The 19,426-nt window shown below is 44.1% G+C and overlaps 1 protein-coding gene across 3 annotated transcripts in view; it reads left to right on the top strand.

Annotated features, from left to right (window-relative positions):
• The window catches only part of LOC137531563 (copine-8-like), a 333,786-nt gene that overhangs the window by 90,263 nt on the left and 224,097 nt on the right, over positions 1-19,426 (top strand). For all 3 annotated transcript variants that reach the window (XM_068251482.1, XM_068251484.1, XM_068251483.1), the window contains 2 exons: positions 3,766-3,806; positions 13,086-13,132. In XM_068251482.1, coding sequence (XP_068107583.1) covers positions 3,766-3,806; positions 13,086-13,132 — 88 coding nt within the window. The remainder of the gene's footprint in view (positions 1-3,765; positions 3,807-13,085; positions 13,133-19,426) is intronic.

Below are 19,426 nucleotides of genomic sequence, written 5' to 3'. Positions count from 1 at the left end.
GATACAGGAGAGCAGCAGTATAATGTGAGTTCTACAGTCCTGTATATGTGTCAGGCAATTTGTGTTTTTGTTGGAGCCAGCCCTCCTGATCTGTGGTGATAAGCATTAACAACACTTCACCTCTTCCCAGGACACACAGCTTATCCTATCGTAGCTCTGGGGAGCCTGACAGAGTTCTCTGCCTGCAAGAAATAGACTCTTAGGCCCGTTTCACATTAGCGTTCCAGGTCCGGCTTCCCCGGACCCGGAACGCTCCGTACACAGCGGATGGTAAATGGATACATTGTTAATCAATGTATCCATTCACACTTGTGCGACTGTCCGGATCCGATCCGGAACGCAGCCCCGGGGACGATCCGGCTTTTTTCCAACTTGCTGCATTTTTGCCGTATGTACCCGTGCGGCTGCGGACCTGGGCCGGATCCTGACCCGAACATGCGGCCATGCTGTGCAATGAGAAACGGATGTTTCTCATCATACTGGCAATAAGACCGGATGCTTCAAGCACCGGTCCTATGCCACTTGGGGGGCCCGGACTACATGCCGGTATCCCCCATGCTTGTGGTGCCTTTCCGGCACTGCAATGTATCTAGTTCCGGCTACTTTATTGTAGCCGGAACTGATCAATTCCGGATCCGCAACTTGTGGTTTTCGGGGGCCACCGCAGAGACCCGTACGGTCTCTTTGCGGCCCCCAAACCCGGACCCCCGGACACTTGCGGACTCGAACCGCAAGTGTGAACGGGGCCTTACCCACATGATCAGCAGAATCAATTTCTTGTAAGAGAGCCAATATCTGCAAACCACAAACTTTGTGCATGCTGCTTGTGTTTCAGCATGGCATGCAGTATATACAGTACATTTTCTATAAGAAAACTACCAGTGTTTCCCCCAAAAATAAGACATCCTCTGAAAATAAGCCCTAGCACATCTTTTGGAGCAAAAATTAATATAAGACAGTGTCTTATTTTCCGGGAAACATGGTACCTTCTGTTTTAAGAAGGCAAACCACACTCGACACAATAATAAGGAACCAAAAAAAATCTTAAAATGCGAGATCGGAAATGCGAAAGAGTCCAGAAAATCACCGGTGGGTTCCCAAGAGAGTACAAGTTTATTATCGTTCTGGTTCGTCATCTACCAGAAATCTCATTTGGGCGATGTTGTTCTTCTGACCGTCTTGCATGCAAATACAGCTTACGGAAATATAGGAGTTTTCTGTTGTACGGTACATAATGACTGTCCCCTGAATAATGTCTGATTATAATTGCCTGGAGCTTTACATTTCATCTACATTATAATGTCCACATACTTGTAGACAACGTTCTCCCGCCACCGTTATTTCGGTATTAGCGCATGCAGAGGAGTAACCATGAATTATTGCGTATGTGGCCCTGCTCGGAGGAAAGGATGATATAAAGTGACCTGAATTATTCATGGATAATAAATATTCTATACGTGTATTGGTGCAAATGTGATTCGATTTCTATGCAAGCTCTGTGTATCTGTCTGTATTAAAGCAACGGTAATAAGATAAGTAAATAAAATGCGTTCCGTGATACTCAGAACCGTGGCGGTATTTAACATAATCACGGATTACGCAACAGTTCTGTGAATTTTTTTTTTTTTTTACATGCTGAACTGCCATTTTTTTTTTTATTTTTTTTAAATAAAGCTGGATATTCAAATTAGATTATGGATTTAAAGTGTCGCAGCAGCAAAAATAAAAATTAATTTTCATAAAATGTTAAAATATAAAATATTTCAGGTTTGGTGGAGGCTGGGAAGTCCCAAGCTCCGCCCATCGGCCTTCACAGAGCACCAGTGGGCGGGAGATATAAAGTTTATTATTATGTATTTATATAGTACTGACATCTTCTGCAGCACTTTACAGGATACATGGCCATGTCACCGACTGTCCTCAGAGGAGCTCACAATCTAATCCCTACCATAGTCATAGTCCTAGCTTATTATTATTATCATGTATTTATATAGCACTGGCATCTTCTGCAGCACTTTCCAGAGTACATAGTCATGTCACTGACTGTCCTCAGAGGAGTTCACAGTTTACTTCCAACCATAATCATGGTCTGTTGTCTTACTATATTATTATGATGCATTTATATAGTTTTAGAAGCAGGAAGGGGGAGAAAGAGAAAGTCAATCTGAGTCAAGGCGACCCCTAGAGCCTGAGGCCCATAACTGTAAACCAAAATGGAAAAAAAACACACAATCCAATTTTAATCATAAAAAGTACATCTTTACTTCTACATTACATTACATCTTTAATTATATGCCACAAAAAATACTGTATTTTTCAGACTATAAGACGCTCCAGATTAAGACACATCTAGGTTTAGAGGGCAAAAACCAGGGAAAAAATGATATACTAAACCTGGTATGTCTATAATCCAGGGGCATCTTATAGATGTTCTCCCCCAATTATTGTCCTCCTCCTGTCCCCCTTGTGTCCCTCTCCTGTCCCCCTCTGTGTCTGCCATCTCTCCTTCTGTGTCTGCCTCCTGTCCACCTCTGTGTCTGCCATCTCTCCCTCTGTCTGCCTCCAGTCCCCCTCTGTATCTGCCTCCTGTGTCCCCTCCTCTCCCCCTCTGTGTCCTCCTCCTGTCCTCCTCTGCGTCTGCCTCCTGTCCCCCTCTGTATCTGCCATCTTTCCCCCTGTGTCTGCCTCCTGTCCCCTTCTGTGTCTGCCTCCTGTCCTCCTCTGTGTCTGCCTCCTGTCCTTCTCTGTGTCTGCCTCCTGTCCTCCTCTGTGTCTGCCTCCTGTCCCCCTCTGTGTCTGCCTCCTGTCCTCCTCTGTGTCTGCCTCCTGTCCTCCTCTGTGTCTGCCTCCTGTCCTCCTCTGTGCCTGCCTCCTGTCCCCCTCTGTGTCTGCCTCCTGTCCCCCTCTGTGTCTGCCTCCTGCCCCTTTCTGTGTCTGCCTCTCTCCCCCTGTCTCTGCCTCCTGTCGCCCTCTGTGTCTGTCACCTGTCCTACCCTGTCTCTGCCTCCTGTCCCCCTCTGTATCTGCTTTCTGTCCTCCTCCTGTGTCTCCGTCTCTCCCCTTGTGTCTGCCTCCTGTCCCCCTCTGTGTCTGCCTCTCTGCCACCTGTCCCCCTCTGTGTCTGCCTCCTGTCCCCCTCTGTGTCTTCCTCCTGTCCCCCTGCGTTTGTCACCCTTCCCCCTCTATTTCCCCTCCTGTCCCCCTCCATGTCCCTGTATCCTGTGCTCCACCTGTAGGAAGTAATCCACGGCAGCCGCTATCACTCACCTTATCCAGTGAGCCTCACTCACAGCAAAATGGTTTGTTTTAGGTAGAAGGCTTCTTTAAAGCAGCAGGGACATCCATAGTATCCCAGAAAAAAGCACACATATATAAGTAGATAAATACTTGTTCTAGTTACATAACATATGCTTTGTACTGTCCATATTTTTATTTCAATGAATAAAGAGAAAACTGTTCCAGGCATTTTCCTTCTTTACTACCTCTGACTAAAGCCAATCTCTGGTTCCCTTTAATAAAGTGTACAGAAGAATGAGAATTAGACATATACTGTATTTCTAGCTTTTAATATCCGTTAAATTTGTATCCTTCCCCCGCTCTCTTCTGCTTCCTTCCACATTCTCACTGCTCCCATCACTTTCTTCTTTTTCTCTCCCTCTCCTCTTGTTTTCTTTTTGCCTTCTCCTTTCCTTTCCTTTCTGTCTGTTTTTTTGCTCTCTCCTTTTCTTTCTCTCACTATCATATTCTTTATATCTTTCTCTCTAGGAGCTTGCTGGATATGGACACATTTTCCAAATCAGACCCAGGTTAGTGATGACTGCATAAAGACTGATACATTCACAGTCATTGATTTGATCATGTGATTTCTAAGCCACTGATTGGCTGACCACAATCATGTGTCACGTTGGTTTCCTGTTTTGGTCTACAGAGGAAGTAGAAGTGATTTTAGAGGCAATCAGATACTTACAAACCATACACACCCCATTTTCCATAAATTCCTCTATTGAATGTGTTTTGTATGGGACAATGATCAATTGGTTGATTCCAATGAGTAAAGGTTCTTATAATAGATTCTTATGTGCAATACCTATGCTACCAGGACCCCTCCCCCTTAAACACACACACCACACACAAACACACCACACACACACACACAAACACACCACACACACACACACGTCAGAATTTTAGCGGTTTTATTTATGCAGGAAAAGCTGTCATATGTATAGGTTTTAAGTTTCAATGTTCTATGCAAACTTTCATTGTAAACTGTAAAGTTAGAGTACTTTTTTAAAACATTGCTGTGACATCTCAGCATATTCCAAGCAGTGAAACTCATAATTGGATTATTCTAGTTACAAAAAGCTAGAACATTCTTGTTTATGTTAGTGTGTGGCCTTGACATTTGAAAGATGCTTCTGTGTAAAGACTGGGAACAAGTTAAAACTCACATTACTGCAGTAATTATATATGTACATTTTCTTAATTATTACACATAGATATTATTAATCTAAATATTAATGATCAATACAGTCCTTCTTAAGAAAGAAATAGTTATTGTTGAAACCCTATATAATATAATTTAATACTTTGAAATACATTTAAAAGCTGGTGATGCTTTGAGACAGTAAAACATTCTCGTGAGATTGTTATGATTCTGGAGGATTGTTGACGTGTTCTAGTCTCAGCTAGCTGATAACACATGATGTTTTGGGAACAGGCTTTATAAAATATTAAACAAAGAAGGTGTTTTCCCATTTAGTTAAATATGATTCAATGATGCCACCTGGCGGTTTCATAGTCTTATAAAATTAATATTATTAATACAGATTGCTATGAAATGCTGACATCTGCCGGTTGAAGTTATTATGTTTATTCATAAGAAAGGCAACTATATAGAACATGATTTTATACTATTAAAATTTAATATGCAATTATTTCGTATATGACTAATTGTTTTAAGAAGAATTATATAATACACTTTATATTTAAATAAGTATTTTAAAAGCCCTGTATGTTTCAATAAGCCCTAAATTGCTGAAGACTCTCACAGGTCTGTGTTCATGTCAATTTGACCAACCTTATGTCTAGGAAAGTACAGAGACATTCCAATCTAATTAGCAGAGAACACTTTATCAGAAATTCATCATAAATGACATTGTTTAGTCTCAATGTCTTGGGGAAAAAAAGTCAACCAGCAGACAAGATGACTGGTGACGTCTATTTTTAATCAACTGAGTCAGAAATGACCTAATCAGAATTTATAAACAATAATATTGTGATTTAGGTATTCAAAACATAGATAGAGTTTGACGCATGGAAGCTTTAGCCAATCAGAACCTGGTATTCAGGGAAATTCCAGATTAGGCAGCCATATTGCATCCAATCCCTATAAAAGTAGGAGCTGAAAGCTCATAGTTTTCAGAAGCCCAACAATCTCCTGAGAAGACACACTAGGCAGAAGCTACCTTCCCACAAGTGATTCTAGATGCTGAAGAGATGACAGAGAAGGGGTAATATGCTTAATATTCTGATGATTTACTTTATTCATTTTCAGCATTAAGTTCTGTTAAGATGTTAGCAAGAAGTTTTTTAAAAGCAATTATTTAATGCTATTTTTTTAAGAAGATTACTACAAGTTTTACACAGCTACTATATACACAGCTATTGATACAGATGAGACTACTTTTGATCTTATTCTACATAACACAACTGTTATATTCTTTTTTTGAATGTACTTGGAAGATTGATGAACGCTTGCCTATAAAGGCCTTGATAAGATGGAATACAGTTAGAAGGAATCACTACTTGGAACTGTTCATATTTTGTATATATGCTGTATGATAAGCAAATACAATTTTTATATAAAATCAAATACTGAGTGCTCTGATTCATTTCAAGGTACATCGTCAATCTATAATTACTGTTATAGAGGGTTCAGACCCCGCTATGCCGGATTTATATGATAGCAACGCTTTAAGGGCTGGTCCTTTACTGAGTTAGCAATCATGAAAAAGGCAGGAACTACTCAGGTTTTTGACACACAAACCACACACACACACACACACACACACACCACACACACACAACACCACACACACAAACCACACACACCACATCACACACTACACACACACACACACACACTACACACACACACACACACACACACACACACACACACCACATCACACACACACACACACACACGCCACACACACCACATCACACACACACACACACACACACACACACTACACACACACACACACACAAACCACACACACCACACTACACACACACACACACTACACACACACCACACACACAAACCACACACACCACACACCTACACACACTACACACACACACACACACACACACCACACACACAAACCACACACACCACATCACACACACACACACACACACACACACACACCACACACACCACATCACACACACACTACACACACACACTACACACACACACACACACACACACACACCACACACACACCCACCACATCACACACACACACACACACACACACACACACACACACACACACACACACACACACTACACACACACACACACACACACACACACACACCACACACACCACATCACACACACACACACACACTACACACACACACACACACACACACCACACACACACACCACACACAACACACACACACACACACACACTACACACACACACACACACACACACACACACTACACTACACACACACACACACATTGTATCGTATGACAGCGTGTGTTGCATTCTGCCTGATTCACCATTGTGAACCCAACCTGCGTAGTTAGGAAGGGGATTACTGGGTCACTAGAGGGTGAGACTGCCCTGTTTCATTTTCTTTCAAAATAAAAATGTTTAGATATTAATCTGATGTTCATTTGAGATTGCAGTGATGAGTAGTAAATTTTTCACTGACTACAAAGTAGCGTGGCCAGAGCCAGATCATCCACATGGCAACTTAGGCAGTTGCCTAGGGCCTGGAGAGAGACTAGGGCCTAAGTTGCATCTTACCAAAAAAGCCAGGTGGCCATCATTGCTAGCTGCCTAGTACCCTATTTCACCTTAGTCTGCCTCTGCGGCTGGGCAGCTCATTGCTGGTGATCACTGCCACCATCACTGAAGCCCTTAGGGCCCATTTCCACTGGAGCCGAAACCGCTCCGAATCAGCAGAGTTTCCCCGCAGGCAAATCGCGCGGGGGAAACTCTGCCATAGGAAACCATGGCACTGCCGGCCGAATCGCTTACCCTAGCGATTCGGCTGACACTGCCCGCAGATTTCGCGCAGGAGGCTGTGAATCCCATAGCCGTGCATGGCACTGCTTCTGGGATTCGTCTGCGATCCTGCATACCCGGAAGCGCCGCCGCCCGTCTCGCTGACGCGTGCGGGACAAGTGGAAACGGGCCCTTAGAGATGGCCAGGGATCAGTCTGTAAATAAATCCTTGAGGTGTCATTGTGGGGCAGCACTCTTGTATTCTCTAAGCAGAAATCAGAATGAATTTTATAAGCTAAGTACGACTGGGTTGTGCGCGGCATTGTTTTTGGTATATACAGGATAGAGGGCTAAATTTATCAAAGCATTACTGACCGTTTTTTCCTCTTAAAGCGGATCCGAGATGAAAAACTAAATATAACAAGTGTCTTGTCTATATATCTTATCTAAAGTTTAGATAGTTTACACAGCAAATCTATCTTCAAACAGCTTCAACAGTATATTAATATTTTTTCCTGTGATACAAAGGGAGCAGACATGTTTTCTGCTTGTCACTATTACACAATTACACACACAGGCAAGCTTATCTGTATCTAGGCATGCTAATCTGCATATTCTGTGAAAACTCCACTCTTATCTCCTCCATTACACAGGCAACTGATCTGTATCTGCACTGCAGCTCTCAGATTGTGAAAACTCTGCCTCTGAAATCTATAGCTAGTAACACCTTTTTCACCTGCCCAGACTGAAATCCCACAATCCCTTGCAAGCGCCAAGGCACTCTGGAGAAGCTGTGGATGTGGCTTGTTTAATTTATAGGAAATTAGGGTATTAAAACAAAACAAAACAAGTATTTGGCTTGAGGAATGCCCTATAAACTATATGTAAGGAACACAATTATGCAAGGAGTAAAAGTACATCTCGGATCCACTTTAAGCTGCGTACACACGCACGACAGCAGCCAACGACGGGTCCGTCGGCACCTCCCACTCGGCGGGTTTTCAGCAAACTGTAGTGCGTGTGTACGCACTGTCGGCAGACTGAGAAGGCTGTTCCTGAACGATCCGCCCGGCGGGTGGAGCTGCAAGGGAGCTGCTAGTACCTGCATATGTACCATGCGAACACACCAGCAAGCTGTGTGTTAAGATCACTAATAGGAGAAGAGGGAGAGCACTAGATAAAATCCTAGCCACAAAGGATCAAATACAATAAAAAAAAAAAACACAAAATCCAGGCTCCTCACCTCGAGCTAGGGCATTTAAACACTTGTAGATTTAGCGGGGAGGTGCTTTAAGGGGTGTGGCAAGCAAAACCTCAAAATGCACTTCCGCACACTCATGCAAATCCTCATGCGAATCCATTTACAAAAATCATGCAGCAATCAATGCTGTCCCTACAGCTAAGTTAAAAGCTGGAAGGAGCAGGGAGGATGTTAAGGATATGTGCTCCTATTCCCTAGATAGGTTGTGATGCGCTGAATGCGTGCATGTTTGTGCTATGCATGTTACAGGGCCAGAGTTAGGACACATACGACACTGGGCTACCTCTATGCGGTGTATGTGACTATGCAAAAGACTTTATTCTTGTAACGAAGATCCCAGCTTTTAACTTAGCTGTAGGGACAGCATTGATTGCTGCATGATTTTTGTAAGAGGATTCGCATGAGGATTTGCATGAGTGTGCGGAAGTTCATTTTGATATTTTGCAACCTAGGCAGGTGCTTGGGGCCTAGTGGGTTTCAAGGGGCCCACCAGCCACCTTCCTTGACCTCTCTTCACTTCAAGACAAGACACAAAACACTTATGTTTTTCTCCCGGCGGACTCAAAGTGCCAGAGCTGCAGCCATTAGGATGCGCTCTATAGGCAGTAGCAGTTTTAGGGAGTCTTGCCCAAGGTCACCTTACTGAATAGTTGCTGGCTTACTGAAGAGGAAGAGCCGAGATTTGAATCCGGGTCTCCTGTGTCAGAGACAGAGCCCTTAACCAATACACTTTCCAACCCCTCCAAAGTACCCCAAGGGGGCCCCGAACCTTCTACCGTGCCTAGGGCCTTATTACATCCATCTCTGACACAACCCTTGTATATAGTGCTGGCTTCAATGGGGAATCAGCAAGACGGCCCACGTATATCATGAAATGGCTTTACTGAATGAAAGCCAATCCACTTGGCATTGTTCAGGATAAAGAGGGATGTAGGCAGTGTTATCCATACACAGTACATAATGAGCTATGGAACTGTCATAATATGAAAAGCCTTAACTATACAAGCAGGCTTTTATGTGTGTATGCCCACGGAGTGAGGGATGCTTCTATTTACTACATGCCATGAATGGTACTGTATATATATAGATGGCGATGGACACGACTACAATTGTGGCATTCAGAGTGCTATACAATGTTCTATACGGTAGATAGATTTAAAAGACAGATGCGAGGATTAAAAAAAAAAAATCTTCTTACCTGTGGCTTCCTCCAGCCCCTGGCAGGCGATCTCTCCCTCGCAGCAGCTCTGCTTCCAGCTGGTGGCCCGGGGTCCCCACCGTTGCAGATGCTGACCTGCATCTACTGTGCATGCGCGAGCGCGTGATTGCACCACTTGTGATCATGGAGCGTAAGTACTGTGCCTGTGCAGAATGCTCCAGGCCATGTGAGCGTGACCACGAGTACCGCGGGCTCGCACAGACGTAGAAGATGTCTAAGCTTCCTGCGCAGGCGCAGTACAAGAAAATCTCTACTGCGCCTGCGCAGTATGCTCCCGGCAGCGTGCGTGGGCAGGGCTGCTCAGGCGAAAGGGACGGCGACAGCCAGAAGGAAAAGTGAGTTGTGGGGAATGGAGAAGTTTGGTTTTTTTTGTTATTATAGCATCAGGTCTGCTTTAAAGGAATCCCGAGGTGACGAATAAAAAAAAAAAAAAAAAAAAAAAAAAAAAAAAGCTTACGTAAGGAGAGGGAAGGCTCTCGGTCCTTTAGAGCAGGGGTCCCCAACCACCGGGCCGCGACCCACTGCCGGTCCGTTGGCAGTCTCCTACCGGGCCGCGGCGTCTGGCCTCTCGCCCCTCCCCCACGGCCACCGCTCCTGTTACCTTATGAGCGGCGGCCGCTTCCTTCCTTATAGTGCCCCAGGCGCCGCTCTCCTCTTATCGGCAGCATCTTACAGCAGCACGTATTGCGGCTGCTGTAAGGAAGGGAAGGAAGCGCATCAGCGGCTTCCTGTAGCAGCGATATGCATCGCCGTTACCATGGGAACCACTGACGCGCTTCCTTCCCTCCTTACAGCAGTCGGAATACGCGCTGCTGTAAGATGCTGCCGATAAGAGGAGAGCGGCGCCTGGGGCACTATAAGGAAGGAAGCGGCCGCCGCTCATAAGGTAACAGGCGCGCGGCCGTTTGGGGAGAGGGGCACTACCTACACACCCACCCATACTAGGGCGCTACACTGGGCACTCACCTAGCTATACTGGGGCGCCATACTGGGGAACTATACTAGCCATACTGGGGCGCTATACTGGGGCAAAATACTAGCTATACTGGGGCACTATACTGGCTGCACTGGGCACTATACTAGCTATACTGGGACACTGTACTGGCTGTACTGGGCACTGTACTAGCTATACTGGGGCACTATACTGGCTGTACTGGGCACTGTACTAGCTATACTGGGGCACTATACTGGCTGTACTGGGCACTATACTGGCTGTACTGGGGCACTATACTGGGCACCATACTCGCTGTACTGGGCACTATACTAGCTATACTGGGGCACTATACTGGCTGTACTGGGCACTGTACTAGCTATACTGGGGCACTATACTGGCTGTACTGGGCACTATACTGGCTGTACTGGGGCACTATACTGGGCACCATACTCGCTGTACTGGGCACTATACTAGCTATACTGGGGCACTATACTGGCTGTACTGGGCACTATACTAGCTATACTGGCTGTACTGGGCACTATACTAGCTATACTGGGGCACCATACTGGCTATACTGGGGCACTATACTAGCTATACTGGGGCACTATACTAGCTATACTGGGGCACTATACTAGCTATACTGGGGCACTATACTGGCTACACGGGGCACTATACTGGCTATACTGGAGCACTATACTGGCTATACTGGGGCACTATACTAGCTATACTGGGGCACGATACTGGCTATACTGGAGCACTATACTGGCTATACTGGGGCACTATACTAGCTATACTGGGGCACTATACTGGCTACACGGGGCACTATACTGGCTATACTGGGGCACTATACTGGCTATACTGGGGAACTATACTGGCTATACTGGGGCAACTATACTAGCCATACTGGGGCAATCAAACTCCCTATCTCCCTATACTGGGGCAACCCCCCCCCCCCCCAACCCACTGCATATGACACTGTCCACTAGGTCGCGCATCGCCGACGGTCCCCAGAGAAAAATTTGGTCAGAAAGCGGTCCCCGAGCCGGAAAAGGTTGGGGACCCCTGCTATAGAGCCTTCTTGTTCCTCTCTCGATGCCCTCATTCTAGCGCTGTCTCCCTCGTCAGCAGACTCCAACCGATGGGCTGGAGACCGCTCCCTTCCACCGCGGGAGGTTTCGGAAGTCTTTGGGGGTCCGAGCGCTCCTGAAGATTGGCAGCTCTGTAGTGAGCATGTGCAAGCGCACTCTCTCGTGCATAAGCAGTATGGAGCCGCCCATCTTTGGGAGCACTCAGGCTCCCGAAGACTTCTGAAGGCTCGTACAGCCGGAGATATGAACGTGGCAGGAACCACTGGAACGAGGGAGTGGATTGATAGGGTTAATAGGACTCACAGCCTTCCCCCTTACCTCTTATGCTGGGGATACACGGTACGTTTCTGTACCGTGTATCGACCAGCTGATCCGGCAAGCTGATAATATTCAGCTGGCCTGATCATGCCGCTCGACCCCCGCCCGCTCGATTCCCGCCGGTGGACAATGGCAGGGAATCGAGCGGTGATAAGGAAGCACTGGCGGTGACAAGCGGCAACGAGCGGGGATGCGCCTGCATCGAGCCGCAGGCTCGATCCGGCGCATAAAACGAGCCGTGTATGCACGGCATTAGGTAAGTATCTGTTTTCCATTTTAAAAATGCTTCAGATTTGCTTTAAGGGTTAAAATAACAGGACTAAAGATTCTCTGCAGGCAGATTGCAGTTGCAACAGGATCATTTCTACTGATAATCAGAGGTTATAAAACTCCTGTGGGGCTGAGAAAAACACTTATGAGCACAGGGAGAAAGTGAGAAGTTCAATAGCTCAAGATCTGTCTGTATAAGAGTTACGGTAATTAAACAGTATCATTCAGTTAAAAGGCAGTTAGGGCTGGTTCACACTTGGCGCTTTTTCAGCGCTTTGCTGATCGCCGACGATCAGCAAAGCGCTGCTAGTAATGTATCTCTATGGATGCATTCACACTGCGGCGTTTGCAATATCAACCAAACGCGCTGCATGCAGCGTCTTTAAGGCGATTGTGCTGTGATTCTCATTCTATTGACGGGAATCGGTAGCGCTTATCGTGCTGAAATTGCCACCAAATCGCGGAGCGAACTCAATTGCGGGGGAAAGCGGCGGGCAAGTGCTGAGTGTGAACTACCCCTTAAAGCTTCAAACATATTTTTTTTTTTTTAAGTTTAACACCAAAATAAGACTGCGGCGTTCCAGGAAAGTCCTAGTTAGGATTAGGACTGTATATACAATGGTTGAGCGCATCAGTTTACTTTCACTTCATGTTTGCTTTGAATGCTTTAGAGGTGTGCATGTGTTTGCTGTGAATCATGCAGTGACGGTGCTGCCCTTCTCTCTTGCAGTGGTGGTCCTGTACATTCAAGGGGTCGGTAACAAAGAATGGACTGAAGTAAGTGAATATCTGTCTTCGCTCTTTCTCAGCAATGTGATTTAAGCTGCAGCTAAACATCCTGTATTCGCCCTCCCTGATCCACTTCGGCTCATATTGAGCATATGTTGAAATTTAATCTTGTAACGTTATTTGTGGGCTGTCAGTCAGGCACATGGGAAGCCCTTTACAAGATTACAGAGGTGCAGAGAGAGGGGGAGGGATAGAACTTATTGGTTTATGTGTCCCTCTTGTGATATATAGATTATAGTAGGTACCGAGGGTGGAGAGTGACTCGCATAAATTGACAATTTGAATTGAATTTCATAATTTCTTGACAGTGGTTATAATATTTCAAAACACCTTAAAGTGAACTGAACACCATTTTTACACCCAGGGCATCTCAATAGCACATTCAAAATGCAAACTAACAATGTGGATCATTACAAAAAAAATCCATTCTACCTTTACATTTAAATGTTTGCTAGAGGCTTTTATTGCTCTACTTCTGCGGCCTGCCTTCCACAGAAAGAGCAGATAAGGACTGCTGTAATTAGTAGTAGCAATGAGCAAACGAAAGCTTTCATCAGCAGGGAAGGGGGGGGGGGGTAGGACACTGTGCTTCAAACAGTTTAGAGAGTCACATATAAACTCCTTGCAGAGGTTGACCTGGCCGGGAGTTGAACTGGGCACACAGTGCTGCCAGGCGAGAGCGTTAACCACTAGTGCTGCCCACTGGACTAGTCCAAAACCTATCAGTTCTGTGAGATTTCTATTACCTACTGCAAGCGACAAAGGAGGAATGTCATTTTTGGCTTATTTTACTCTGAAAGAAACCTACTTTTTATTTGTATGTGTTTACATGTATTTTAAATGTTATAATTTTTCACGATAGTGGTCATTTAACCACTTCATACGAATTAATGATGTCCATAATAGCATTACCAAAAACAAACTACCTGATTTGAAGACTAGAAAATGGTTTTGCCTAAATAGGGAATGTTGGTTTTGAAAGGGTGGAAATTCATTAAAAAATTGCCTTTAATAAATACAATTAAAAAAGAGACAGGGAAATACCAGTAGCCAATTGCTATATTCACTGAAAACTAGGGAGGAGTGTGAGTCTCTGAAAAAAATATTAGACAGGTCTACTATTTACACACTACAAAAACACATTTCCCTACATGTTTCACCTGCAAAGGAGGCTTCGTCAGGTGAAAGTGGAGCAGTGATCAAGACAAAGTGCTAGTGCATTGCTGTGCAATAAATACATATATACAATCAGTGTAGCAGCACGAAAACAGTAAGCATGGCCAGAGGCATCTAAATAGTAGTCCGATATTTTCCTCTTTTTTTTTATTGTATCTGTTAAAGGTTAAGTTTTATGTGAATTTCAAACCCTTTCAAAACCAACATTCCCTATTTAGGAAAAAAACCTGTTGTAGCATAATAGCATTACCCAATATATATTCCTAGTTACTCTTTGCACACAGAAATTCACAAAAAGAAACTGCAGTGATTTGTCTAAAGCTGATCATGATGAAACTCACTAAGGCATTTACCTCTGATTTAAAGAGATGCTGTAACATCAAAAAGTTCCCCTGGGGGGTACTCACCTCGGGAGGGGGAAACCTCAGGGTCCCAATGAGGCTTCCCACACCGTCCTCTGTCCCACGGGGGTCTCGCTGCAGCCCTCCGAACAGCGGCCGACAGATCCGACAGCTTGTTCAATATTTACCTTTCCAGGCTCCAGCGGGGGCGCTGTTGTGGCTTTCGGCTCCGAAGTAGACGGAAATACCCAATCTCAGTCGGGTCCGCTCTACTGCGCAGGTGCCGGAGAGCAGACCCGACGGCAATCGGGTATTTCCGCCTATTTCGGAGCCTATTTCCCCATCCCTGTAGCTGCGGGGGAATCCAGTGCTGGCTCCCCCCCCCCTCCTCCGACATGCTTGACAAGGCTTGATATATTTATCTCTCCAGGAGGTAAATATACCAAGCAACTAGTGCGCCTGTGTAGGATCGCGGTAGGTAAATATTTACCTCGCCGTGTCTCTGGGGGTCCAGGCAAAGCAACGGAGTGACTGAGGAGGACCGGGGAAGCCTCGTTAAGATCCAGAGGCTTCCCCCTCCCGAGGTAAGTATCCCCCCAGGGACCCATTTTTTCCTTAAAGATTTTCTTTAAAGCTATCCTTAAAGTGAACCTCCGGACTAAAAATCTACTCAGCAGCACTGAAAAGGCTTGGGGTTTAACAGTATCACAGCATCAGAACTTTGTTTTTCTTACCAAAGCATCATTTTTAGCTGCATTTTTAACTAAGCTCCACCCATCAAAGAAAAAAAGCCCAGGCTTTTTTTTTCCTGATGCTGTGCAGAGCATGATGGGATTTCCTATGTTGTTATTCACGTTGCCTAGCAACTGGGAGAGGTGCTCAGGACACAGGACTGTTGAAACTGTGTATCATGCTCCCTGTCACCTCCTTTCAATCAAAAAGATGGCTGCCCCCATGAAATCAAACATTTGCCTGTTTTTTTAAAACAGGGTGGGTGAGAGATTATATTACCTATCTATTTTAATTAACATAACTAATGTAACTTAATGACAGTATGTTTGTTTAGGCTAAAGTTCCTCTTTAAGTCAAAAAAAAAATTAGTTTTACTCACCTGGGGCTTCCAATAGGACAGGAGGATCGGAGGGACACGGCGAGGGCACAGGACAGCTGCAGGGGGCTATTGGAAGCCTCATGTGAGTAAAACTCATTTTTTTTTAACTTAAGGATCACTTTAAGTAGTTTTTAAACCTTTTATTCATCTTTTTGTTGTTAATTTTACAAACTTTTATGGTACTTTTTCACCTACGTCTTTGTAGATTTACAACTACAGGGTGCTGAAAAGTTGGTTTAAACAGAGATGAAAAAAATATCTTCAAGGAGATAACTTAGTCGAAAAAGTGAATTGAATAAGGGCTCATGTGCCTCATTGTACATTTAAATAAAAATCCCAGTTCTTTTAACCTCCCTGGCGGTTAATTTTTTTTGCCAAATGGGCAAAAATCCTTTTTTTTTTTTTTTTTTTTTTTTGTTTCATGTAAAGCTACCAGAGTGGTAGCTACATGAAATGCCACTAGAGGGCGCATGTGTCCCTCTAGTGCGATCGTCGCCGGCAACAATAGCAAACAGGGGAGCGCGTATATAACGCGTTCCCCTGTTTGGCTTCTCCTGTCGCCATGGCGACAATCGGAATGACGTCATGGACGTCAGCCGACGTCCTGACGTCAGGCGCACCCGATCCAGCCCATAGCGCTGCCTGGAACTCATTGGTCCGGGCAGCGCAGGGCTCTGGCGGGGGGGCCCTCTTCCGCCGCTGCGTGCGGGCGATTGCCGCAGAGCGGCGGCGATCAAGTTGTGCGCACGGCTAGCAAAGTGCTGGCTGCGCGCACGGCACTTTGAATGGGGCGAATCGCCCCAAAAGAGCCTGAGAAATCTTCCTGCATGGCATAGCCCGAGCTCAGCTCTGGCTTACCGCCAGGGAGGTTAAGGTCCCATTATTATCATACATTGACTTTTAATAGAGATTTTACTATAACCATTTATTATATTTTATTTACTTTACAGTTCTTCACACATTTGTATTACTATTTAAAATATACTGTATATACTCGAGTAAAAGTCTAGAAAGTTAGGTCTGATTCACTTCATAAAAGTATAGGGGTCAACTTATACACGAGTCACGGGCAACACTGAGCACATTGAGTAATGTGTGTACTAATAGTGGCATTCCCATTTTCAGCAAGTCACCCAGTGGTAAGTGATACTTTAAAGAAAGGAAATGCCAAGAAAACACAGGTCTGAAAGTCCTGGCCACAACAATCAACAAGGAAAGGGGCGGGGGATACTGGGCTGTATAAATGGCTGTGAATAATTGCAGCACTGGAGGAGTTATTGGCTGCACTTAAAGATACTCTGTAACACAATTTTCAGCCTTATTTCTTCTATCCTATAAGTTCCTATACATGTTCTAATGTGGTCTGTCTTACTGCAGCCTTTCCTAGTTGCACAGTGGCTGTATTATCTCTGTTATATAATCTAATCTTTTTTCCTCTGATGGCTTTGTCGGGCTCAGGCATTCAGGTTGGAATATGCTGCTCTGCTGTGATAGGAAATAAGCTATACACATCCTCTCCAGGCCCCCTGCAGGCTCTGTATGAGTTACTGACTGAGCTCCTCTCAGCCTATCACACTCTCTTTTGTTTGTAAACACTGCCTAAAACTGGCAAGTACAAGCCAGGATTGCAGCAGGGAAGTGGCAGAAACAGCACAGAGGGGCACAGGAGAACATAATGAATGAATGATATGCTTTTTATTGTAAGCATTTTACAGTACAGATTCTCTTTAAGGGACAAGAGGGCTTAATGACTGCAGTATTGTATGCAGTGCAGTCATCAACCCCTCCTGAGCCCCAAGTGCAGCCATTAACTTTTCTGGGTAGACTTATACTTGAGTCAATAAAACATTCCAGCTTAAGAGGGTTGACTATTGGAGTCAATTTATACACAAGGTCAACTTGTATTCGAGTATATACTGTGTGTATATATATATATATATATATATATATATATATATACATATATATATATATATATATATATATATATATATATATATATATATATTACATTTTTCTTCAATGGCGCCATAAATCTGTGATATGAAAGACATGTAGCAACAAAAACCTGACCAAAATTCTATAAGTAAGGCAAAATGAATGATAAACATTCTAGCAGAAATGCAACTTAAAAAAATGTAAACTCTTAAAAGTTGAAAGGATCAGAATATCAGCTTATCTACTATACACTTTCCACAAAAGGAGGATTATTTCTTTCTAATCAGGGTGAACTTGAGACCGGTGCGGCTTTTACCGCGATTACTTCCTCATACAACAAGGAGCATCTGCAAAAGCGCTGAACAAATTAATTAAATGGCATCTTCCCAAACTTGGGGCGAATTTGCAATGTGAAAGGTGCCAGTCGTTTAACATGTAATTACATGTAATTACCCATTAAACGGAATTGTTTATGGTTTGAGGGAATTTTTTATTTGTATGTAGAGATAATGGGCTCTGAATTCCACCTCTCTTTCTGTAATTCAACTGAAGGGGCGGGGACTGTTTGACGTACGTGAGTGTTATGGTCACACTCATGCGCCTACGATAGCAGATCATTTTTAAAGTGTTTTCAAACTTATTTCGAAAAACGTGTGACGAGAAAATGGTTGAAATCTGGATATCTACCTCAGTAGTGGAGATCCTCTTCCAGCCCTCCATTGCTGTTCGAGACCCTCTCCTTATTGTGCCCACGCTCCCATCCATGTACGAGTGTATCCGTTCTGGGCGAGTACGCATGTTTAGGAGAACAAATCAAAGTCCACAGAGGCAGGCACCACCTATAGTAAAATATAGCTATTTATTCAAAAATAGTTTAAAAGCCATGCAGTAAAGAATGGCTACGGCTGTTGCCATTTTTTACTGTGTGTTTTTTTTTTTTAACTATTTTTGAATAAAGAGCTAGATTTTACTACAGGTTGTGCCTGCCTCTGTGGACTTTGATACCGAAAGGCCATTTAGTATTGTGGCTTTGGGCAGTGGCACATCACAATGGCCTCAATTCACTAAGCTTATCTCCTGTCTTTAATAACTCTTCTAGAGTTGTTACCAACTTATCACATGTGCATGTAGTATTCAGGAAACATTTTACCTCAGGCAAACCTAAAGTTAACTCTTCTGTCTTTAAGTTAACTCTTTAATCCTTAAAATAACTCCAGAGTTAAAGACAGGCTGTTCATTAACTGCGTGTGAAAATAACTACAGAGGAGGTAACTTAACTACAGAAGAGGTAACGTAAGGAATGAAGAGATAAGATAACTCAAGGCCTCAATTCACTAAGCTTATCTCCTGTCTTTAATAACTCTTCTAGAGTTGTTACCATGGTGATAAGGCATGTAGTATTCAGGAAACATTTTACCTCAGGCAAGCCTGAAGTTAACTCTTCTGTCTTTAAATTAACTCTCCAATCCTTAAAATAACTCCAGAGTTAAAGACAGGCTGTTAATTAACTGCGTGTGAAAATAACTACAGAGGAGGTAAATTAACTACAGAGGAGGTAAATTAACTACAGAGGAGGTAAATTAACTACAGGAGAGGTAACTTAAGGAATGAAGAGGTAAGATAACTCTCTCACGTGTGGAGGTAAGTTTTCTCTTGCCTTATTATCTCCAGCATGATCTTAGTGAATTGAGGCCAATGCCTTTGTTTGGATCTAGG

This window comes from Hyperolius riggenbachi, chromosome 9 (assembly GCF_040937935.1).
Source record: "Hyperolius riggenbachi isolate aHypRig1 chromosome 9, aHypRig1.pri, whole genome shotgun sequence".
NCBI classification, from domain to species: Eukaryota; Metazoa; Chordata; class Amphibia; order Anura; family Hyperoliidae; genus Hyperolius; species Hyperolius riggenbachi.
Note: the sequence above shows the minus strand (reverse complement) of the source record. Positions and strands in the feature narration are given on the sequence as shown.